At 39.3% G+C, this 24,389-nt stretch overlaps 1 protein-coding gene across 4 annotated transcripts; it reads left to right on the forward strand.

Moving 5' to 3' along the window:
* Window positions 1-94: 94 nt before the first annotated feature.
* On the forward strand, window positions 95-23,800 carry LOC144023700 (rac GTPase-activating protein 1-like). 4 transcript variants are annotated; one of them, XR_013284592.1, is made up of 19 exons: window positions 95-247; window positions 521-634; window positions 1,180-1,382; window positions 1,761-1,909; window positions 2,103-2,175; window positions 2,254-2,307; window positions 2,616-2,690; window positions 2,769-2,886; window positions 2,994-3,145; window positions 3,548-3,712; window positions 3,795-3,890; window positions 4,026-4,224; window positions 4,714-4,819; window positions 4,903-5,035; window positions 5,123-5,231; window positions 5,334-5,442; window positions 6,753-6,903; window positions 17,557-17,650; window positions 23,568-23,800. XR_013284592.1 is itself a non-coding variant. In XM_077529443.1 (17 exons), the coding sequence occupies exons 2-17, from the start codon at window positions 550-552 to the stop codon at window positions 6,820-6,822; spliced, it is 1,896 nt and encodes a 631-aa protein (XP_077385569.1). In that variant the 5' UTR covers window positions 95-247; window positions 521-549; the 3' UTR covers window positions 6,823-7,717. The 4 variants fall into 4 exon arrangements, 2 of the variants coding, with proteins under 2 accessions (XP_077385569.1, XP_077385570.1); XR_013284593.1 differs by lacking the exon at window positions 17,557-17,650 and having other exon boundaries at window positions 23,568-23,798; XM_077529443.1 differs by lacking the exons at window positions 17,557-17,650; window positions 23,568-23,800 and having other exon boundaries at window positions 6,753-7,717.
* Window positions 23,801-24,389: the final 589 nt, after the last annotated feature.

The following is a 24,389-nucleotide window of genomic DNA, read 5'->3' on the forward strand; positions in this document are numbered from 1 at the left end:
GTACGTTACTTTTCGCTGTAGTTACATCTATAAACCTGTGGTGGCAGTAGATAGTCTAATTCGTAGTTATTCAACGACGAAGAAAAAACGGCGCTGATTTTGAAATTAGAGGAATGTGACAACTGTATCAGACAGGTGTGGCTCGGCTCCGCAGTGGGAATTAACTCCAGTCCGTTTTGTGTCAACGTTGGACGTTGGCTCGGTCGTTACATGTCACTCATATTACTACAGGGAATACGTTGCAGAGGTAGCTACTTTTATTTATTTATATTTGTACTTCTACGAGAGGTAGCTAAGCTAACCCAACAACGCTAAAGTTAACAACAGGCGACCGCTTGGTTGCGGGGACACCAGGCGTTAACATGATTGATCTCATAGTAATACATAAAAACTGTCTGAATACCGCAAATGCGTTTCCAAATCTTGTGGTTACCTTCCTTGTGTGGTTTAACTTCATCGGTTGTAGCGAGTCATCGACTGACCACTTTAGCTTCCCAAGCTAACGTTGCTTTCCATGTAGGCTAACGTTACTACCCGCAGACGGACACAATGGAGTCGGCAGTGGTGAAGCTGCACAACCAGTTCCAGAGTTTACAGACTCAGGCGGACAGTCTGATTGAGAGCGTCGAACCTCGTAAGTTGCTGGCACTGCCACACTTCCCCAGTGTTTGCAAGTGAAGGTGAAGGCTGCTACACAGTGTTGGTCCAGTAGGGATTGGATTGTCTGCTACTACTCTAAAAGTACAAGTCTGTCTGTTATATGGCTATGTTAGCTATATTTTAATGCTAATTGCTGCAAAACGGAAACAGAAATATACCCACCCCCACCCCGATGAAAGAAGAGACTTTAATCTTTCTTTTGGTAGGTTCCATGTTTTTATAGCAATAGAACACAATATTCTGTGGGCCTTGCAAAATCAGTCAAAATCCAGTAAAACAGTGAAGGGGATTGCTTCTGTGAAAATAGCTGGGAGTGATTGAGACTTGTTTTCAAGCTTCCCGTCCGGTTTTTAAAACACAGTAAATTTATATAGTAGTCATTCCGAGAGTCTACTCTTAAATTTAATATGCACATGACCTGAAACTTGCATCATCTGAACCACTGCTCCTTGCACAATGGCTGTTGTGGCCACTTGTAACAACACAAGCACTGCACATTTTCTTCCGTTTTGTCATTAGAGTTTCTCCAGATGTCCATAAACTTTGAGGACTGGCGAAAGAAGTGGCTGCAGTCAGGTGAGGAGCTGCTGTCCTGCAAAGAGATGCTGGCTAAAGCAGAAACCAAGAGGGGAGCGTTGGAGGTCAAACTGAAGCATGCCCGTAACCAAGTGGATGTGGAGATCCGACGGCGGCAGAAGGCTGAAGCTGTCTATGAGAAGCTGGTTTGTGACGTTTTGTTTCATGAAGCTAATGTAAAGTCGAAGCTCCAAAGTCATACACAGGCTAATTTGTTCCAGGCTAAAACTGTCACGATCGTAAAACCTTGTGATGCACTTGTGGCGCCTTAAAGGAGATATTCTGATGTCTCACATGACCATGACCATCAATTTCAGCTTTTGTTTGCCATGTTTTTTTTGTTGTTTTTTTTGTTTTGTTTTTGTAAATACAGTATGATAAAATGTGTTCAGCTCCAAATTGTACCACTTTGACTTTGTTCTTGTTCTTGAATGGTTGTCCCATGTTTTCATCCTTATGCTGCAAGCCATGCATTTTTTAAAATGCGATAAGTTTTAAATGTATCCCTCTCATCATACCACCAGGACCGACAACTACAGCTGATCCGGGATATGCTGTTAGCAGAGAGCAGTAATAGTATCCACCTAAGTGAGGAGCAGCGTTCTGCCCTGGCCTTCCTCAGTGCGCATTCTCAGGCTGCAAAGGCTGCTAAGTCCAACCGTAACTCCGGCAGGTTAGTTTCTTTAACTGTGGTTTGAAATTAAGAATTTTTATTTTTTTTTAACTGAGACAAATGTGTTCCTTTCCAAATGCCAAGATGATATGCATAATGTATGAAAAGTGTTGTTCAATATCTCTCACGTTGCATGAAGTCCCTCACACGAGAAGTTTCACATAATTGCACATTGATGCTGGTTGTCATACAGGTTGATGACCATTGATGAATCATCCTCCGTAATTATGTCAGACATCAGCTTTGATCAAACAGATGACTCCATGGTACATTATTCCATATTGTTTGAAGTTTCTGCATTTGTTAAAGTAGACCGGCTGCAAGTTAAATCAAATTTCCCATAGGCCTGCGATTCTTCTGTCCTGAAGACTGTGAGACTGCGGAGACGTCCGAAACGAGTGAGTCTTAAATTTGTCCTAATTTGGTAACCGGGTTTTTGTGATACACCGTTATTTTTTTCACACTGTGAAAATGTTCATGTGGCATTCAGTTCAAAAAGCAAACTACAAAGCAAACTTACAGAGGCAAAATAGATCAAAAATAATAAACCCCAAAGGTATGGAATGTACAATAATGAAATATTAGAAAGTGTTGAATTTTACAGATTAAAAAAAAAAAGTACACAACATGGCTTTCCCTCAGTGTTTTAAACTTTTCAGAAGTCAAACTATACAGCTACTTTAAAAACTTCGTTTGTAATCCACAGCGTTCCTCTCAAAAACTTGAGGTTCCTCCACAGGCGTTTAAGAAACCTCGCTCCACGGGACGTGCATCTGATCGCGTAAGTACATTTCAATAATATTGACAATTAATGTGTCTGCTCTTTTTGAACATTTCTTGAAAATGTCATTATACACAGATAAATGACTCCATAGTTGCTAAAACCACCATCACTTTGCCAATAAATGGCAGAGCTGTTGAGGCTGTGTCCACTATCGAGACAGTCCCGTATCAGACGCGCAGCAGAAAGAAGAGTGGTGAGAAACTCCTTTCTAGATTCAGTAGTGGTGACTATTAATCCATATACAGTTTGTACTTATAAAATATTGTGACTATATATCTTGTCTTGTGATTGTTCTGACAGCTGCCCAAGCCTTGGCTGAATTAACCTCTACTGAACTGTCTGAAACCAACAGTGAAGCACCCAACACACCAGTCTCGTATTTGCCACCTTTCCTCAAAACATCCAAAGCGAAGAGAGGAGGAGGAAAGCAGCATCTGTTTGTCACCAAAACAGTGAGCTTTTATTATAACATTTTTTCCACCAAGCTATTTGCTTTGGTTCAATATGTGGTCACTCAATATTACTGTCTATAATTTATTTACATATTATGTTCTACTTTGTACTTCTGTGTTCATTTGAATTTACATTCTCCAAAACAACAGCGGAAATATCAGTGAAAATCTACTACATTTCATTATATGTATCGGGTCTATATAAAGAGGTTATTATGGCATTTCGTTTTTTTGTTTTTGTTTTTTTGTCGTCTAAACGTTTTGCTTTTAGTGCCATGGAAATTTTAAAAAGTTCAGAAATATCCAAGTTTTCTGTCACCCTCTTTTCCTTTGGCTTTGTGTAAAAGTTTTTTTTTCTTTCTTTTTTTTTTTCTTTTTTTTTTTAACCATGCTCTCATAAAGGTAATCAAATCAGAGTTCTGTGCACCATGTGGAAAAAGAACAAAGTTTGGCAAGATGTACCTTCGCTGTCAGGACTGCAGGATGGTGACTCATCCCGAGTGCCGTGACTGTTGCCCACTGCCCTGCAATCCTGCGTCCATCAGCACTCCCATCAGGACTGCAGAGGTGCAACATATCTTTCTCATTGCTTCCCACTCTACTTGTGAGTCTTCATACCACAATATGAATTCACGTGGTGTGCTTGCAGAGCACCCTGGCTGACTTTGCACCCGACACGTCTCCAAGGATCCCAGCTTTAGTCATCTATTGCATCAAAGAGATTGAGCGCAGAGGCCTCCGTGAGGTGAGTGAGCCTCTTTGCTTGTGACCTTCCTGATAGATTTATTTTTTATTTTTTGTAAAATTCAAATTCATTTTGGGGTTAGATTCTTGTTCACTGTATCACAGCACCACATTTCTTAATCTCTCCTATTCCCAGGTTGGCCTGTACAGAATCTCTGGCCAGGAGCGTCAGGTGAAAGCACTGAAGGAGAAGCTGATTCGAGGAAAGACACTGCCCCAGCTGAACAAAGTAGAGGACATCAACGTCATCACAGGGGTTCTTAAAGACTTCCTCAGGAACCTACCTGAGCCAATTCTCACCTTCCGCCTCAACAAAACCTTCATGGAGGCAGCTGGTCAGATTCCTCTCTTTATCCACTGTTTGCAGTAAACAAAAAAAAAAAAAGAAAACAAAAAAGAGGTTGGCTACAAAGGAGACGCAAAACTTTTTGTTCACATTCTACAATGGTTGCCATGTGGCTATCACAATAGCCCAGGGATTTATATAAAACTATAGTACATTTTATTCACCCTCTGGCTGAAGTGAGCCCACCTTTTATCGCCTTTTTATACTATTAAAAGTACATCTGTAAAAAAAGGAAAGCATTTTAACTTGTGTAAGCAGCAGTTCCTACCTACACTGGACATATGTTAGATAACTGTTGGGTAAAAGTGTAGAACTGCCCGTTCACAGGCCCATTTTCAAAAATTGTCTGTTACAGTAACAAAAAAAATATAGTTGGTTTTATTTCACACTTTGATGGGTGGCCAAGTACTTCTCCACACACAGCGATGAACAATAAAAAGTCAATTTCCATAATATGTTCCTTGCAATTTTGTTGTAGAAATCCAGGATGATGGGAACAGTCTTGCCTTGTTGTACCACGCCATCAGCGATCTGCCTCACCCCAACCGAGACACCCTGGCCTGCATCATGATCCATCTGCTGAAGTAACTTTCATTAAATTTTGAAGTTTTAACTTGTCTTCACCTGTGAGATTTTGTTAGTCAGGCATGTCATACTTTTCCACCAGAGTGTCAAAGAGTGTGGATACAAAGATGGATGTGACAAACCTGGCCAGGGTGTTTGGGCCAACCCTTGTGGGCCATGCGGTTCCAAACCCAGACACTATGACTGTCCTTAGTGACACAAGCAAACAACCACGGGTGAAGTATATTCCTTATCAAGTAACATACTGCAAGTGTATTTGTTCTCTTCGGGATTCTGTTGGACTAATTTTTTTCTCCTTCCAGGTAATTGAGCGCTTGTTTAGCATCCCGGCAAGCTACTGGAGTCAGTATGCATATCCAGATAATATAGACATGGAAAATGCTAACCTCGCTGAGACTCCAACTCATAATGGTAAATCACTGTATCAAGATCATACAGTTATGATTATATATAATTTCCAAGCATGGTTGTGTACTATGACTGTACCTCCAACCTGAATGTGTTTTTTTGCAGTAAGCATGCTTGGACCACTGACCACTCCTGAGCACCAGTTGATGACAAAGACGCCCTCCTCCAGCTCTCTGTCAAAGCGTATGATGCAGACTCTGTCCAGCACCACCTTGTAAGTTCATCCATGCACATTGCACACACTAGCCTTTGTGTTATGGGGTGCATCAAATCCCTTACAAATAAAACATCAGATTTTTTCATTTTAATTTATTTTTTTAACTTGGCCTTAAAAGCAAAAATGTTTGTGTACTAGTAACATTTCGGAATTTTATCTAATAGTCTACTGGGTCCGCAAAGCAAGAATTTACCAATTAATAAATTTCAAAACAACAAAACATCAGTATTAGAAAGAATTAGAGTATTTTTCAGGGCCACTATTGATTATTAGTACGGTAGCCAAAGGGGCTAATATTTGTTTGCCGTAAAAAGGGAAATATTTGTCAAAATATTGAATACAAGCGCCAACGCTTTGTTTAAATGCCAATAGTTTTTATTAAACAACTTTTCAGTTTGCAACGCGTTTTTTTTTTTTTTTTCTTTTCTTTAGACAATAGACATCTTTGTTTTCAAAAAATAATGAACAGTGCAGGATACAAATCATCAGTCTGTCCCTATTCAGAATATTTGACAATAAGGTTGCTTAAAATTTCATTCTCTATGTATTGTTTTCGGTAGTTGGCGTTGCATATTTATCCACATCTCCCAGGTGAAACAAGTAGCATCTTAATATCTGCAATACTGTTGCCAACCTGGCACCAATTATAACAGCATCTGCATAAGTAATTTCAGAATCAAGTCCAAAAATTGCAAAACTTTTACCAGATGAAGTGAAAAGAAAAACATGGCAGCTGATCAACTTTTTTCTTCTTCCTCCGTTATCAATCTGTCATCACATTAAACATTGACTACATAAGTTAGCTAAAATCTTTTTTTTTTTTTTTTTTTTTATCAAAACTTTTACAATGTATGTTGTGTGTGTATATTTTATTTTCTATGGTAATAAATAAAATATTTTTAGTTAATTCTGCAAAATGACCATTGCCTAAAAAAGATGGTTTTAATGTAATTTGACAGGAAGTCATACAAATCAGATAAATATTAATGGATATAAACTTATCATAGCTATGCCATAGTTTGTTGAATATAAAGGTCTGCAAAAAAGGCAAAGTTCTGCCAGCTGAAAACATACTTTTTAATGAGCATGCATAGTCTTTAATAAAATATAGCGATTTAGGCCCAAAATTCAAGCTTAATGTAGACTCAGTAGATTTTCTGTAATTTTCATAAAATGTTATTTTGCGGAGAGATGAAACTAGAGCAAAAAAAACAAAAACATAAAGGCACTAGCGAAATTCAAATGTTGGCGTGTCTGATTCATCCTAATATGCACAATGTTCTAAACATGTTGTCCACAATCTTTAGATTTTCGAGCAAGAACAAAACATCTGCTAACGCCCGGGTCAACTTCTTCGAGTCGCCACACCTGAAATAGAGACCGACTGGAGTTTACAAAGAAATCCCATAACGAACTCTGTATTACTTGCTGCAATAACAAGCTCAATTCCACAAGAATGTGAGTAAAACTATATGTGCAATTGTATCTTAAGAATGCTTTATATCGACATGCTTTTTCTTTCTAATCAAATTTGTACACATGAAGAATTTTTCTACCTTTTTAAAGTCTTTACTTATTAAGGACCACCACGTGCTAATGACGTTTTGAGGCTTTAATGACCAAGCAATCGCAACTCACCTATTAGAAGAATATTTTCTTTTGTCTGCTCAATCGTCCATTGATGAATGTGTGGTTGTAACCACACCCTCAGGGATGGAGCGGCATATGAAATGGGGACAAAGGGAGAGAAAAAAAAAACTTAGCTTGAGAGTATTCTGCCATTGAGCTGAAACACACTTTAAACACTGTATTTTATGTTTATGTTAAGCAATCATACTAATGCACATGCCTAAGTAACACTACTAATCTCAACACTGATACTGAATGGGAGTTATGCAGTGTTTTGCACTCTGTCTATGCAACAAACTGAATGGATGTACTCACCACTAGAGGCTGCTATTGTATTATTCTTTCATTCTGATTGTTCAATTGTAACAAACGTCTGTGATTGTCTTTACTAAGAACAGCTCACTAGGGATGCGTTTGTATTCCAGCTGTGCTTTTTTATTTTTATTTTTTATTTTTTTATTTTAAATATAAACGTTTTAGTTAAACAAAAAAAGTAATCAATACAGGTTTTTGTTTTGTTTTGTTTTTTTGCCAAATATCATTCTGTACTCAGTTCTGCTAGCCCAAACTGGAGTCCAGTGGATCTCTAAAAAGAACACAGTACATGGTTGAGGTAAAAAAAATAATAAAGCATTACATGTCATTTTTGCTTTTCTTCGTGTGTATTCCTTTGCAAGGCATACTCATGACACATGCAGGTTTGGTTCCTGGCAGCACACCTACTGACAGACGCCTTTCTAATCTCATTGAATACTGGATTTCTGGCCTTAAATATTATTAAATATGGCTGAAATATTAAAAGATGTCCCAGTTTATTTCTCTCTCTCTCTCTCCTCTCTCTCTCTCTTTCTCTCGCTCTTTCTCTCGCTCTCTCTCTCGCTCTCTCTTTTTGCAGAGGAGACTCTTCCAAAATGTTTGCATTTCAAATCAACATTAATAGTTCATTAGCCTGAAATGAGGCCTCCTGTGTGTCGATGTGTCCCTCATGTGGGAATGCTGTATTTATTTATGGCGTACCGTGCAGCATACGCTCGCCTGCAGCAGGCATCAAACAGCTGGCTCCCTATGTATGTGTGTGGAGCTCCCTTCGTGTTCTAGCCAGAGTGTGTGCTGTTCGAGCTCCACTCTGCTGTGGGACTGCAGGGGCCAAATGAGTAACTAGTCCAATTAAGAGCGCTTAGATAAATTACATTGTAAGCTTGTAAACACACAACAACGGCGACGGTATCAAAGTCCTCTATTTATATACTGAAGTGCGGTTAGTGGTGCAGTAGGAGGACACTATGATTACAGTTTCAGGGAGATGAATGCAATCAATACGTCATTGTATTGTAAGCTTCACTTATTGACTGTTTTCAGATGGCGTTTATGTTCATCATCCTCCAGCTTTGTAGGGCTTGTCTGGCTACTCCAGTTTAGAGCCAATAAGTCAGCACCTGTGATACTTCAACTCAATAACTGTCAGTCAAAGCTCAGCTAGCCAATGCGGTCTGCAACAGCAAACATTTTAACACTTCACAAACATGACATGCGGACTGGTTAGGGCAACAACACGGTACATGTATAAACATGAAGGAGCACTGCCAAGTGGAGTGGAGTGCTCCCACAGATTTATTTTCTACTTTCAGAGAATTATGAAATCAATATGTTTTCCACTTGGTGAGTTAAATGTACAAAATGGTGGAAAACCGAACTATAACTTGACATGCTAACCACAAATAAATGTGTGGCTTGTTTGCCTTTCAGTGCTCTCACTATCTTTCTCCCCCCCACAACACACAAACACACACACAAGCGTACGCTCCTTCTCCACGCCTTTGAATCAAACTGCCATCTTAGCCGGCTACCACTCGTGGTCGATACCTTGTTACCACAGAGAAATCAATTATCTCGACCAAGCAGCGGGCGTCGGCGGCCGTAATGAAAGAATGTTCCTTCTTTCCAGACAATGACCATGGTCATTAAATATGAATTTATCATTGGCCGATGAGATTTATGGGGCCCTGAGTTCATGCTCTCTGGCTACAAGTGTAAACTGTGAGTAACTAAGGGAAACCGATTGCCATGATGATAATGATGTGTCCCCGAAATGACATGAAATTGATTAGCAAAGTAAAATGATGCCATCCTTTTTAATACTAGAGCAATGTTTCCCAATGTCTTTCTTGAGCCAATCAGTTCTTAAATATTTTTTCCCTTTCTTACTAGATCATACAGTCACAGAATACTGCACTGCATCAATCAAAATTGAGCTTCAATTTTGTACATATCCATTTTCTACACCATTTGTCCACATTATGGTATCGGGTGAGCTGGAACATATCCCGGTTGACTTTTGGAAGTAATCGGAAAAAAAGCCACACAAGCACCAGGCAAAATGTGAATTCCACACAGGAAGCTCGCCCCTGACATTCAAACCACAAACGTCAGATTTGTGCTGCGGTCCTAACCTCTAAAACAACATGCTGCCCTTGAAGGGAGACTAAATAAAATAAATTGTTTGGATTGGATCTTATTGGGTTGGTAAATGATTGTAACGTGGCCATCTGGTATATTAACGACTGTTATATTGCAGTCATAAATATTTTTGTCTATTTTATTGGGTGAATAAATGAATCCTTGTATACCCGGAAGCGCGCGTACCCTTGTTGCCTACAGTCGTATACTTATTGATGTAGACGTACTAGTAAATACATGAATTGTATGTGTTTAAAGTGTTGGGCACCCTAATTCAACAATGTGAAAAGTTGAACCTCCTCGTTCAACAAAAAACTTGACTGACAAGTACTTCACTTGTTTGAATGGTTGGCAAACGTAGACTGATTGGAGTGGCATCTCAGGGATATATTAAGATGTATATTAGTCATTGTGGTGGTGTGACTATTATGGCTTGAAACCACACAGTTTCTCTTCTTTTCCTCTGTCTCTGTACACTGAAGTGGCAAATGCACACTAGGTAATCATACTATGCTGATACTGTTATATTCTGCACTGCAGTCATTCCCAAGATGTTAGGATGTATCTTGATAATGTATTTAGAGTAAACATGTAATATTATCGGGCAGCATGGTGAATGACTGGTTAGCACGTCCGCCTCCCAGTTCTGAGGACTCGGGTTCAAGTCCGGCCTTCCTGGGTGGAGTTTGCATGTTCTCCCCGTGCCTGCGTGGGTCTTCTCCGGACACGCCGGTCTCCTCCCACATTCCAAAGACATTCATGGCAGGTTAATTGGGTGCTCCAAATTGTCCCTAAGTGTGCTTGTGAGTGTGGATGGCTGTTTGTCTCTGTGTGCCCTGCGATTGTCTGGCAACCACTCCAGGGTGTCCCCCGCCTACTGCCTAGAGCCAGCTGGGATAGGCTCCAGCGTCCCCTGCGACTCTTGTGAGGAATAAGCTGTCAACAAGATGGATAGATGGATGGAATATCTTTGATTTTATTTTTTTTAATTTACAATCCCTTTCATACCAAAGAATTTTCCACTAGCCAATATCTTGATCTTAGAGTGGGATTTTAAGTAATTCTTTGGGAAGGGTTGAACAATGAGTAAAGTTTTTTTTATTTGTGTTGAGTGATGTACGGGTCAGTGCGTGGTGGCAAAGATGAAACGTGTAATGAAGTTTGCGGCGTTGGTAATTCTCTGCATGCTGAATTCCATGTCAGTCATACGGCATCAAAGCAAACGGTGGGTACACATTTTCTTGTTTTGGAGACCTATTGATGGCTGAAAGTCAAAACATTGTATCTGCAGGATTTTGGCCTATTTTACTTTTGATAAGAACCGGGAGGTATGCTCAGGTCAGTTTGTCTACAAGCTAATCCTGCCCTTTGTTGTGACAGAAAAGTTACCTTACCAAAACCTCCAGTCCGGATCGCTAGGATATTTTTGGAGCGCAACACCTGCTGTGTGCAATTTAGCAGATTTCAAATAGAGGCGTTGGCAGTCAATATTCTGAATAATTGAGTTTTTAATGGCTTGTATACAACCATAGCACAGTAAACACCACTCCATCGTAGGTTCCTGCATGCTTCTGATATATATATATTTTTTTTGGTCCATTCCACTTTTTAAACTCTCAACTTTGTCCTTTATTTTGAATTGTAATCCCGCTTTTGGCCTTTAGGTGGAGTAATACGACGATGTTTTGGCACTATAAATTTTAAAGGAAGGCTCCTTTAATTTTACATGTATGGCTTGATCGGCAGTAAATAGTTAGTTTAGCTACGAAAAATGCATAAGAGCTGAAGAATACACCCTTATATTGATTTATTTAACTTTTCTTCAACATAGAAGTACTTCCGTGTTGCAACGCCCCCGAGTGGTGACGTCACTAGTGTGTATACTCGCTTGGCGAACAGTAGTTCACGCAGACATAACAACGGGGAGGACACAAACTGTCACTTATGCCTTTGTGTATTGCAAAATTTTGCAAGGCGTCGGCAAGGAAAAACCCGCGAGACCCCCCTTAAAAAAAAAAAAAAAAAAAAAAAAAAAAAAAAACACTTGAGTAGACAATGGTTTGTTTGCTAAGTGCTGTCAACCTCCCGGCAAGGACAAGCAGGCGCGTGTGTGCAGCGAACATTTCAGGCATGAGGACTTCGAAAATATGTTACAATTTGAGATGGGGTACGCCACACGCCTAATACTAAAGCCCAACGCAGTACCGAGTATCTTTAAAGAACCAGACGTGGGAAATAATCCAGCCGATGGAGGATCTCTGGCGGCTATTTCCGCAACTGCTAGCAACACGGAGCCTTCACTGTCACCAACAGCCGGCACAAATCGAGTCCCTACCTACGGCCACTGAAAGATCTCGGAGAAGCGAAGCAAATTTAAAGCGAAAGGTAGGCATGTTTCGTTATTATACTGCACGGACTGTTTTATTTCATAATTCATTTGAGTGTGAACATCGTCAAGTACGGGGACGAGGACGTTATGTTTTATTAGCTCGTAAGTTGTTTATACTTCACAAATTGACCATGTTCATAATCTTATTTTACCAAAAAATTTATAGAATGTGGATTAGTGTCATTATCATGTGTCGTGTGCGACGTACTACATTTGTGTTCTGTCCCGCTGTTCTTCCTGTGGTAACCAGCCTAGGTAACGGCGTCTCGCATTTCCTTACTTCATTCTGTCTATAAATAAACACGGTTAATACACAACCTTCTTGCAACCTTTCGTTTACATCATCGGGACGCTACGCAAAAAAAGAAAAGAAAAAAAACAGCTAGGGGAGGTTGGGCGCTGTAACGATGATACATTTAATTTTACTATTTTTTCTTTTTCCTGAAATAGTTCGTCAGTTCCACACGTTTTGCATTGCTCGTGCTGTGTGTCACGTTACCTGTTGGATATTGGCAGTTGAGATTGTCCGCAAGGAACCGATCCTCGAGTTCTTTCATTTCCAGCCAGCACACATTCATTAGCGGATTGTCCATTCCTGTGCAGCTCCCGCACCACCCCCCCGCCTGATTCACTCGTTCGTTAAAGTTTATTTTGTGCCCGAAAAGACCATCTGGCGCCACAACTTTCACATCCAAGGCAGACTTTCCTTCGGTAGGGTTATTTTGTCGTGTTGGATCGAAGCGATAAGGTTTAATCCTTCCGGGTTTGACGCTAGATGCACGGCTGCGTTGCATAGTGCTTCCATAGTGTAGCGTTTACACACTAGTGACGTAAACATCCGGGTTATTTAGTCACGTGTAACAAACATGCCGGCGTTCGATTCATTTTAACATCGGTTTAAAAGTTATTAAATGTACATAAAAAAATAATCACGTCACCAAATTAATTATTGAAAAAGTAGCAACTTTTTGCTGCTAAAAATGGATCAATAAGTAAAGTGTTCCTTTAAAGAAGAGAAAACCGGAAGTGCCAGCATCGTTTTTGCTGAAGCAATTAGAAACTTACGATTACAAAAATGTTATTGAACGATTCAGTCCTTTTTCAGTCCTGCTTTTAATGTTTACAGATAACAACTGCAAGTTATTAATTTGATAATGTTCATCTTTGGGCATGATTATTGATCTATATTGTGAGATATGTTCACGTTGTTAGTTTGGAAAAATCGTGATTTGTTTACAGTAAACACTGGGATCCACACATCTACACAGACCCGTCACCAGAAAGAAATTGTAGGGGGGGGGCATTACCTTTTTTTGGGGGGGCACACTTTATCAACCTAAATCTAATGTTCATCAGGTTGAACAGTGGCATTGTGACAACTGCAAAAGTGTTCAGAAATATTTTCTGTCACTTAAAAGCGGCAGTTCATTCTGAAATCTAAAAGACAAACTGAAAAAAAAATGTGTAGTTCATTTTGCATTTATTCAACTCACAAGTTCATTTGAAACAAATCCACTCTTCACTTCTGTAAACAACTATGTCCGAATGAATGACTCTGTGACCCAGCCCCTTCTATCTGGAATTGGCTAGCAGTTGCCTTAATTTGCGTGTTGGATTAGGGCTGTACGATATGGACAAAATTTCCTTTCATTTTTGCCAGACATCTCTATTCTTTGATCTTTGATTCAGCATGAGACTTCACATCATTTTACTTTTTTTTTATGGTGCCTTCTGTATTTTGTGTTATTTTATTTATATACTTATAAAGAATTTTTTTTTTTTTTAGTATTTCATTTGCGTGTATACTTATCTACTTATATTTACTCAAATTAATTTTTTTTTGTTATTTTTAGGGCTGTCAAAGTTAAAGCGTTAATAGATTAATTAATCACAGAAAAATGTCGCATTAATCACGTATTAACGCAGATTAATCGCACTATTTTTATTTATTTTTTACCGCACTTGAGCCTTGAACGTAACCGCGGATGGTTACATTGAAGGCTGCGCAGGTCCGTGATTAGGTCAATGCACAGCATTTCCTACGCCTGTTGTTCCAAAATGAGCGGAGTAACTCCAGTTGGAATGCTCGGTGGTAAATTTCGCTTTAAAAAACACCCCAACGGGACTTTAGATAAAACAAAAGTAATTTCCGTTTAATTAATAATTGCTTAATTGCACCCAATTGATATGATGCTGTTACGTTTTGAACAATACACGCATGCATGCAATTGTGTACATGCATTTAATCAATGTTTGCAAATGACATTCAGATAATAAAATGCGTTAATGTCAAAATATTACGGTATTTTGTATTTATTTTATATTAAGCAAATAATTTAGCTGATTAATCGTGATTAATCAAAATTAAAAAGTGTGATTAATCAGATTACAAATTTTAATCGTTTGACAGCACTAGTTATTTTATTTCTCTTGTGTCTACTAAAAGACTAATTTCTATTCCATGCACAGCACTTTGTATGCAGCAATGGCTGTTTTAAAGTGATTTAGAAATAAGGTTGAGTTATGTCGATGATATACAGAAACAACATATGGGTTCAGTGGAAAACTAAGCAGAATATCAATCCAGAAGGATGTGTAAAGTGCTGTTTTTTTTTTTATTAGAACTTAGTGACAGTCATCAACTTGAACAAACTTGGCAATAAAAAAAGAATTCAACTCACATTGTACTGCAACTGCTTTAGTGATAAATAATTTTATGCTCCATAGTTGTTGTTGTGTATGTGTGACTGCTTGGGTCTGTTAACAGCATACTGTGTATTGCTACAATTCATCCGTGCTGTGTGGCTTGACTAATTAAAATAGAAGTTTGACACTCACTTGTAAACGTAACCAGTGGACTCAGGATTCCCATTGATATCAACTGTGTCATCCTGGATCGAGGTTTGGCGTTTGGTGGCTCCCATTAAAGCGGCACAACGTGCTCACTGCTCAGTCTTTGTCCCAGCGCCAGCCGGCAAATGCGCACTATCTACCCGGAAGTATATTTATTTTTTATTTTTTATTTTTTATTGACAAAAATGTAATCAAAATCCAAACACGTCAAATACAACACACACAAAAAACCATCACACAAACAGTAAAGAGAACAACTATATACTAGACAAGTAAGTCGCAAGTAACTTAACACTATTAGAATAGCACCAAGAACTGTACCATTAACAATCAAAAACATGTGAAATTCCATACCACAAAAAAACATCAATATTTCAAACCCCATCCACTATCAAATGTATAATGACGACTTCCAAACAACGAACAAAAGAAACCCAACCCATCTGGAATATCGTTGCCTATTACTCATCAAATGAACTTGCCCCCATTAGAGTTTATAGAATCAAAAACAAAATCCCAATGTCCAAAGAGTGTCAAAGTGGGGGGAAAATTTCCCTGTTTTCGATAAACCCACGACCACCAACAAAGTAAGCAGCTTTCCCTTCCTTGCGAGCAGCTTCTATCAGTGGCCACATTTTCTTCCGGTTTTCTCTGTCGATCTTGCAAAGGTCCTCGGCGAATCGCAGGCCGTTGTCGCGAAGGTATCGGGAATCCTTCGCAGCCTTCCACAACGCCATCCTATGAACCCGAGATGAAAACTGGATAATCACGCTTCTGGGCCTCGAAGAATCCTTGGAGCCGAGGCGATGGACGGTGTCAATCACTTCTGGCAGACGCTTTTTATCCTCGGGCAAGACAGCCTGGCAGATTTTGATCACTTCCATTCGGACCTGCTGATTGTCTATGGATTCAGATATGCCATTGATTCGCAGATTCCCGCGCCGAGTATGTCTTTCCATGTCAACGACTCTCCTTTCCAAACTGTCAGCATGTTTCTTTTCTTCTTGGTAGAGCTGCTCAACCTTAGCAACTTTCCCTTTCATTGAGTTAACTTCCTCGCCGATGGAGTGGATCTTTTTCTGCATATCCGTAATTACAGCTTTGTTTTCTTGAATTAGTGCCTCAAGTTTATCGGACCTATTGTTAAGCCTAATTTATGCCTCCACGTTTGCTCTCATCATGTGATCGACGGCGCTCATCGACGCGAGCCATGAATTTTAAGTGCTGCGTCGCTCGCGGCCGGCCGACGTGCACACGTCGCCAATCCTTGGACGCATGTCGATGGCGGGGCGTCGCTCGCTTCTGATTGGTCCGTTCGATGGCGTTTTTTCTTTTTTTTCTCTCTCTCTCTCCCCGCCCCCCGCCCAGATAGTTTCCGTGAAGGCAACTGGCGCCGCAAATCGACTTCCTGCTCGGAGACCACGGCTGTGCATGTGGATATGTGCCTGGGACGAGAGGCGGAAAACAACAATAAAAAATAAAATAAAAAAATAAAAAACTGTGTTCGCTAAGCGCACGGCTGTTGTGTTTTGGCGAGTTTAGGGCCGACACCGGTGCAAATTGGCAATAATTAATTGCCACGGTGATGAACTTACTCTCCCCCTGGCTTTGTTTCGTGTTTCTGAATTAAATTGAACTTCCTGAATCCGTCATAAAATGCAGAGGAATCGCCACTCTGTGGCGGCCCAGCCATAGCGACAGCGGGACTTGGTGTGAAACTCCAGCAGACACCGATGTGTATTGCGCACAAGTCGGAAGGCAAACGCACGAGCGGAGCTCCAACGTGACGCCTCGACGCGAGCCTCTCGCAGAAGCATACTGAGGCCTTTAATCAGCAGTGCAAGTGAGGCAATGGTGTTCGGAGCAACAGTAGAGTCACTAAATTCACTGCCAACGTCGTCACGTTTGCCTCTTTTACCAGGAGGTGACTTACTTGGGGTAATTGGATTCTCTTCAAACTCGCCTTCATCCAACACCTTGAGAGACAAGTCTTTAAACGCATAATCGTGGCAACTGTCCATAAGGATATTACGGTTAGCTTTAGCCGCTTTAGCCGAAACTTCTTCGCTGCAGGATGTCAAGGCCTTCTCGTTCCCAGAACGCGTTTTCCTCTTCTCATTGCCCAAGCTCGGCATTTTACTCATCGTTTCACACATAAACAAGCAGAGTCGACTTTCTAACGTTCTATCTTACCAGGGGCAGATGGTCTATAACATTTCACCATACAGAAATAGCGTTGGTAACCGAGCTCGGCAAAACACGTCCTCTCACGGCGCCATCTTGGCCCTCCCTCCTCACCCGGAAGTAGATTTGGCTAAGGCACGTCTGCAGAGTGCGCGTCCCTGGCACGCCATGCTTTACTTAAAACAGAAGACGCAAGTTTACGTGACTGATAGGACGAATACTTGGTGAGTCATCTTGCTAGGGCTGGCACGGCTGACTGACAGGGCGGGCACGGACCCCCAAGGCCCGCCCATGGCGACAGGTCCGCATCTACACATTGAATGTTTGTATATGTATTATTATTTTGATGTGTTTCAAGACCTTAAGTGCTGTAAATGTAATAATAAGATAGCCTAAGCTATTATTATATTGCAGATTTCACTTATTGGAGGAAGGTTTTCTCTATTTGGGTCTCTGACATGAATTCCCACATATGTGTGAAATTAAATTAAACAAAGTTAATCTTTTATATTCTTCTCCAAAAAAGTATGCGCAAGGAACACTGTGCTCTTGCCCCATTGTTATGTAACGCGTTTACATAGAGTATATCTGCCCCTCAGAGTTTCTCGGTCCAGGGTGACAAAGATCCAGAGCCATTTTCAAACCGCCAGACAATGTGAACGAAACAGCTACATCCCCATCTTATGTCTAAAGGTAAGCAGACCTACGTTGGGTTTTGTTGGATGCACAGATTAGCGATCGCAAGTTCTGATAAGCAACACATGGCTCTTAGTTTTTAGCACAGTGATGGGGCTTGTTTGTTTATAGTGTAAGTAATACATATTTACAAATAATATACAGTAGCCACAGTGAGACTATTAAATTCCCCTGTCACACAGAAAAACTGCTCTGGCATATAAAGGTACATAGGCCTTCAGATCCTTCATTGTGCACGACTATGTAAACAGAATAGGCTAAAAAAAATAAATAAATAATCAAGATGAGGGAAGAAAAGCACATGGTTTAACATCAAGATTTTTTTTTACATAAAACCTGCTCTCTAGAGAGTGTCATGTCAGTGACTGGCCTCACATGTCGAAAATGTTCTTTTTTTTGTGATGGCAACACATTGAAGCAAAAATTACTGGCCTGTGCGGGGGAAGTGGTGGACAATAAAGCACTAAAAAATCATTTGACATCTTTTCGGCTGTGCTGCGAAGTGAGTGGCACTTGCGTGAAATGCCACCGCCGCGTTCGTGGGCAGAACAGGCTTTTAAATGTGATGTTTGGGCGCCGTTCCTTCAGGTGACAGGAGAGATGGCAGTGATGCCAGCAATGGCTGACGGCTATGTGGGCACGCCAGCGTTCCCAGGCTGAGGCCATTTGGGTTTTTAATGAGCGCCTCCGACGACATGTCTGTCGCCTGCTGATAGAAGTGGTGGAGGAAAAAGAAAAAAAAAAAGCCTCATAGCACGCCCATTACCACAGCCTGGGAGAAAGTAAGTAGCGCAAATGAGGGCTCACTCTTAAGGCAGCAATAAATTCCATTTTAATGGTGGACCACAAGCACTAGCAGGTCCTCAGCAGTCTGTTGTGTTTGATGCCAAATTGTGCAGAATAAACAGATTTGCTGTGCAGCTGCTCCATGCACACATTCCTCACTCTGACTTGCTTTTTTGCCCCTTCTCCCCCATACCCACCTTTCATTGGTCTTGCGCTAGAATTTGATGAACTGTCACAAAAATGACAAATGCTTTGATGTTTTCTTTTTTCCCCTAAGCTGAGTGCATATCAAGATGTCATTCAAACAGCAGCATTTTATTTTAAAGGGAGATGGAAGCTATGTTGCAATCAAGACAACACATCGCTTCCTTTTCTTTCTCACTTGAACCTTTGATCATCCAAAGTAGTTTAGCAGACAAGCCACAACCCATTTTTTTTTTTTTTTTTTTTTTTAACTATACTGCTGCCCTAATTTGAAGTACGTCCAATGTGAGCTAAGACATTATTGTGCAGTGGAAAGGCAACATTATGTGACAATGTGAGCTACAGCATGTGTATGCTGACTCTCATCCTTCCTTTCTTTGCAAATTCATCGCAACCTTTGATCAAGAAAAATATGGATTACTATGCATGTTATTGTTTCAGCGTCTTATTAGCAGTGGTTAGTCTATTTTTACCCTTGATGATAGCTATTTTTTTCACGACTGTATAAGCAATTTTCATAAAATGCTCCCTTGAATGGGGAAGCCAACCGAAAATATTATTTGTAATATATGATCTATGCAACCCACTAGTCTAAACACTGTATTGTGATTAACATTGCATGTGGAATATGAATAAAGCAGCAAATTCTGTTTTTATCCGTTTCGGGGGGCATTTAGCCACATTGTCGACTGAAAATGACAAAATAGTTGCTCAGGGCTCAGGTAACCACCAATCACGACTCAGCTTGCAAACATCACATGACCAAAACAAAACTGGTGAGCTGTGATTGGTTGGTGTCACCTGAGCCCTGAGCAACTGTGATTGATCCATCATTTTCAGTTGACAGAAAATGACAAAATGGCTGCCCCCTAAGATAGATAAAAACGGGTGGATTTTGCTGCTTATTTAATTGATCTTCCCCAAATGCAATACAGTATAAAGCTTTTTTTTTTTTTTTTTTTTTTTTTGTGTATTCCCCTTTAAACCATTTCCTGTTAATTTAAAGGTTTTATGATGGCAATAGTTTAAATATGGAAACATTTATTTCAGTTACAATTAATTCATATGGTGGAATTTGTTTTCAAGTGAGAACTAATTGGAACTCATGGAATGCACTGTGTTGAGTACAATCAGGACATATATTTTTTACAATACTAAAACATCACATGTGCACGCACATATAAACAAATGAAAATCCCTGTAAGGGTGCAGTTGGTATTTTTGTGTGTTCCTTCTTACATGAGTGCTTCCTAATCCTTGTGATTGAATGTTTGTGCAGGCGTGCGTGATATGGACTAGCACAGTGTGCATGAAACAAATGTTTTTTTTTTCTTTGAGAAGGCATGTACTGTGTGTGTCTGTTTTTTTTCTGCATGGATGGACATAGCCACAAATAGCATTTTTATGCATTCATATAAACGTTTATCTTTTAAACACTTACCAAACCCTGTCGTCATATTATTTTTCGCAGTCTGTTTTCATTAGTGTCATTTGTGATGCTACAACTGCACCAGTGTCATTACCAATCGCTGATGTCAGTTTAACTTAGAATTTAAATTTGATGTAACATATTTCTCACACAGTGCTTTCCACACCAAAAGAAATTTGAGCTCTTAGTGTGATGGTGAAAAATGCTCTTACTAATACGTCTTTAATGTGTTTCGGTGGCAGTCAACAACAACCACTCAGTTTCGAATCCTTGAGACCTTATACAACACCGCTCCTATACAATTATATGTGCAAACGAATTTTAGAATTATGAGATCGCCCTCTTTGTGTTCTTTTTTTGACCATCAAAATAAATACTAATTTTGTACTACACGATATGCACAGGTCCCCTCTTTCACATGTACAATAATAACAAACTTACTATAACTTCAAATCCAAACATAATTTAATGTAATTACAAGTTTTCTTTTGGTTTTCTTTTGTTTTTCACATGCAGCGAACGACCAGCAGAGGGCGGCAATGCAACACTTGATATACCTGAATACACGTCCCTGAATTTGAATTTTATATATCTATGTAATTACAGCCGCACAGATCTCAAGTTGTTGCCATGTGTGCCGCACAGTTCTCCAGTTTGGGGTTCAAATCTCTGCTGCAGTCTTCCTGTGTGGGCTTTCTGTTCTCACTGTGCCGACATGACAGGCTTCCTCCCACATTCCAAAAACATCCACGTTAGCTTTACGGTTACGGTGATAACGTTGACGAAAAATGTTCGTCATTTTTGTCACGATTTTTTTTTTCCCCCGCCGAAAATTAAACGAAAACTAAAATAAAAGCCATTCATTAACAATAATTAAAATTGACAATTTCGTCAATGACGCAAGCGAAAATGTAAACAATACAGCGACGAAAATTCACAATCCAATCAGAAGGAATGAAACGCAGGTTGGAGAAAAGAACCACTCTGAAATTGCTCAGTGTTCACTGTACATTATTTAATGTTCAAATGTGTTTACATGTTTAATCTCAAGCAATTATGCACTTTTTTTTAAATTTAATGTCAGTTCAACATGTTTCATTGATAATTAAGGACACTGTTGTATTAAATGTGTCTTGAGTGTTAAACTACAGTTACAAATAGGTGTTTTATAATTTTCTGTATAAAAGTTGAAATGTATGCATCTGTGACCCAAATTTAAGTAAGTGGGATTTAAATAAATAAATAAATAAATGGATTGAGTCATATACTGTATTTAAATACACATATATTATTTTCCATAGTATGTTTCCTTTAAATAAAACTCTATTCTTATGCTGTAATTTCAATACTGGCCACTAGAAGACACTGTTGCACCCTGTATCCCCCACAAGTCATGAATGATACAACTTGTTACCCCACAAACCACAGTCAACCCCCCACCCCCAACACTGTCGTTTTTATGTAAGTGACAATGTCAGTATCCTCATTATTAGTCCCAAATGAATTTTTAATTAGAAACGATAACATTTTCCTTTGTCAAGCAGTAGCCATGACAGGTGCCAACATCTCTGCCTGAACTCCCCCAGAAGGAACTCTTGAAATTGGGTAGTTCAGAGTGCATAAATAGCGCCATTTCTGATTAGATAAATATATGATATATCTTGTTCACACGTCAATCCAAGCTGTCCACAACTGTTTTGATGTCTAGGCCTGCTCATTTTTAGCACATCCCACACTCATCACAGGGCAGACAGTCAGCTGTCATTCTAACTTTTTGACGTTAAATGAACACATAATTTCTAAGTAGGTTGTTTTGGATCTTTAATTGCACACTTGATGGTCAGGCAGGTACTCAGAGAGCCAATATGTGTACATACCATTAAAAAGTCAATTTTCCATATGTCTCCTTTAATTAGTGGTTTTATTCACATCAACATTTCTGCCAATACAATGTAGTTGTGAAGTCGACTAATACAACAGCATTGTGTGTATTAGTGACTTCACAGTCTTCTTATGTGAACAAGGTCTTTGTGTGCTGAAAAGTTGTCAAAGACATGAGAGCGTTATATCTTCGCAAAGATGCAGCCTTTGTTTTAATGAAGCGTCGTGACTGACACCTGTGTTCCTGCATCCCACCCTTGTGTTATCCTCCTTCCCAGCTGTTGCTTGTCAATCATGTTTTTTTCTCGCCTCTGTGTCTCAAAATAGATCCTCATGCGTACGGCCGCCTCGGCTGTTTGGTGACCCGCCATGCAAACGACGGATAAATTATGTTTCTTTCTTTTAGGTTAATCACTTTGACACTGAGAAATTGTGCTGAAGACTTAGAAGGGGGCTTTGATGGTGCATTTTGCATAATTTGAAAAATCATTGAGCTTAAACTTCAATATATAGCACATAAATTCCGCAGGGTACCTTTTCCACATGTAGCTCAAATGATACACTTATTATCGCTGGGGTGGAAAGAGGAAAAGTTCACTTTGAACACTCGTCCCACAACAATACAGCCAATTAAGTTTACTCATACCTATTGTAACCGTGCCATTTTCTGTCAGCTCTATTGTAATTTTCTTACAGCCGTTTGGGATTTTTAAAAAAATGATTTGACAGTTTCTTTTGTGCTTCAACTGTTTCAATTTCCAAGATGTGAAGTGTGGGTGGAACGAGACGAGTGGATTTTTTTTAACTCAATATTTTGCCATATGAGGCTCCTTGGCTCCTTGGGGGAAAATAAACAAAAAAAAAATAAAAAAAAATAAAAATATATATATATATATATATATATATATATATATACATTTTCATACTTTCAGTCATGTGAACAATCACTTTATGACATTTTTTTATATATATATTTGTGTGCATGTCTAAAAATGTTCTGCAAATATTTTTTGTAAAAATTAGGGATGTTCCATATTACTCTTTTTCCAGACCTGCTGATGCCAAGTACCGATGTTTCTGATTCACAATCCCCCCCCAAAAAAAAATAAAAATAAAATACAAAATAAATATATAAAATATTGGCATAATTTTAACGAAAGACCTATTGCATCCTAATATTTTTTTGTTAATTGCATGAAATTAAAGGCAATTTTCTATCCTTCTAATTTCTAGTTCCTTATTGCAAAACAGCAAGAAGTCGTCGATACTGGTATCAGCTGCTGTCCTGAGTACCGATAATTTGAAATAAGGCCAGTTATCAGCCTGATACCAATGGCTACACGCCTATCCCTATTAAAAAAAAAAATATTTGCATGTGGTAAAATAGTGAATAGCTAATGTAGTTTCAGCCTGATCTCTCAATTTTGCAAATTCAGTCTCTGAAAAGTTTGTAAAAATAAAAATGTCATCACCCTTAGAGTTGTACCATTTTGAATATGTTATTATCAATGCACAACTTTGAGTTCTACCATTATTGACTTTGAAAGTTTGAGCATGTGACACTCATATTGCAAACAAAATAGTGTCTAACTCTTGTTCTGATTTCTTACTCAGTTCCCATGAAAACGGAAAGGACAACTCCAGACTGAGACGCACACTTGTGAACGAGGTGAGGCACGAGTGCAGTGCCTTCACGCAAACAGAATCGATGACAGATTTCCAACTGTGCTCCTGTGCAAACTCTGCCATGCTGTCCAAATGTCTGTGCTGTGGGCCAAAATAAAAACCTGCAGATGGTCAAGCATTTCAAAGAGGTGCAAGATCCATCCATCCATCCATCCATCCATCCATCCATCCATCCATCCATCCATCCATCCAATTTTATGTACCACTTATCCTGACTAGCTGGAGCCAATTTCAGCTGACTTTGGGCCAATGGCAGGGTATCCACTGAACTATTTAAATTAACCCTATGAAATATCTTAGGGGAAAATTCAGATTCTTTGTAAATAGAGTATTTATTGGTCCTTTTGAACGAACAAACTTATTATTATTTTTTTGAATATCAACTTTCACATATGACTTCTGATTTGTGTCATTTTTGATACATTCCGTTACAATGCTTTAAATTTGTACATTAGTAACTGTCAACAATATAATAATAAACAGACATATTAAACATACTAGTATTTCTAGAAATCAAAAAGAACATTTCCCATTATTAAGTATAGGTGTCTCTCCTTGCTCAATTGAAGCGATCTTGCAAGGTCACTGGAAAAGCCATCAGATGGGTGATACTGCCCTCTAATGGATTAACCGTGCAATGCATGTATCAGATTATATATGTCAGGGTTTTTAATAGGGCTGGGAATCTTTGACTGTCTCACGATTCGATTCGATTACGATTTTTGGGTCTACGATTCGATTCAGAATTGA

The sequence above is a fragment of the Festucalex cinctus genome, chromosome 8 (genome assembly GCF_051991245.1).
Source record: "Festucalex cinctus isolate MCC-2025b chromosome 8, RoL_Fcin_1.0, whole genome shotgun sequence".
NCBI classification, from domain to species: domain Eukaryota; kingdom Metazoa; phylum Chordata; class Actinopteri; order Syngnathiformes; family Syngnathidae; genus Festucalex; species Festucalex cinctus.

Excerpts from the sequence above, each read along its gene's own strand:
- LOC144023700 (XM_077529443.1), top strand. The coding sequence starts at position 550 with ATGGAGTCGGCAGTGGTGAAGCTGCACAACCAGTTCCAGAGTTTACAG. Across the intron at positions 2,176-2,253 it reads ATCAAACAGATGACTCCATG|GCCTGCGATTCTTCTGTCCT; the intron begins GTACATTATTCC and ends AATTTCCCATAG. Across the intron at positions 5,036-5,122 it reads ACACAAGCAAACAACCACGG|GTAATTGAGCGCTTGTTTAG; the intron begins GTGAAGTATATT and ends TTCTCCTTCCAG.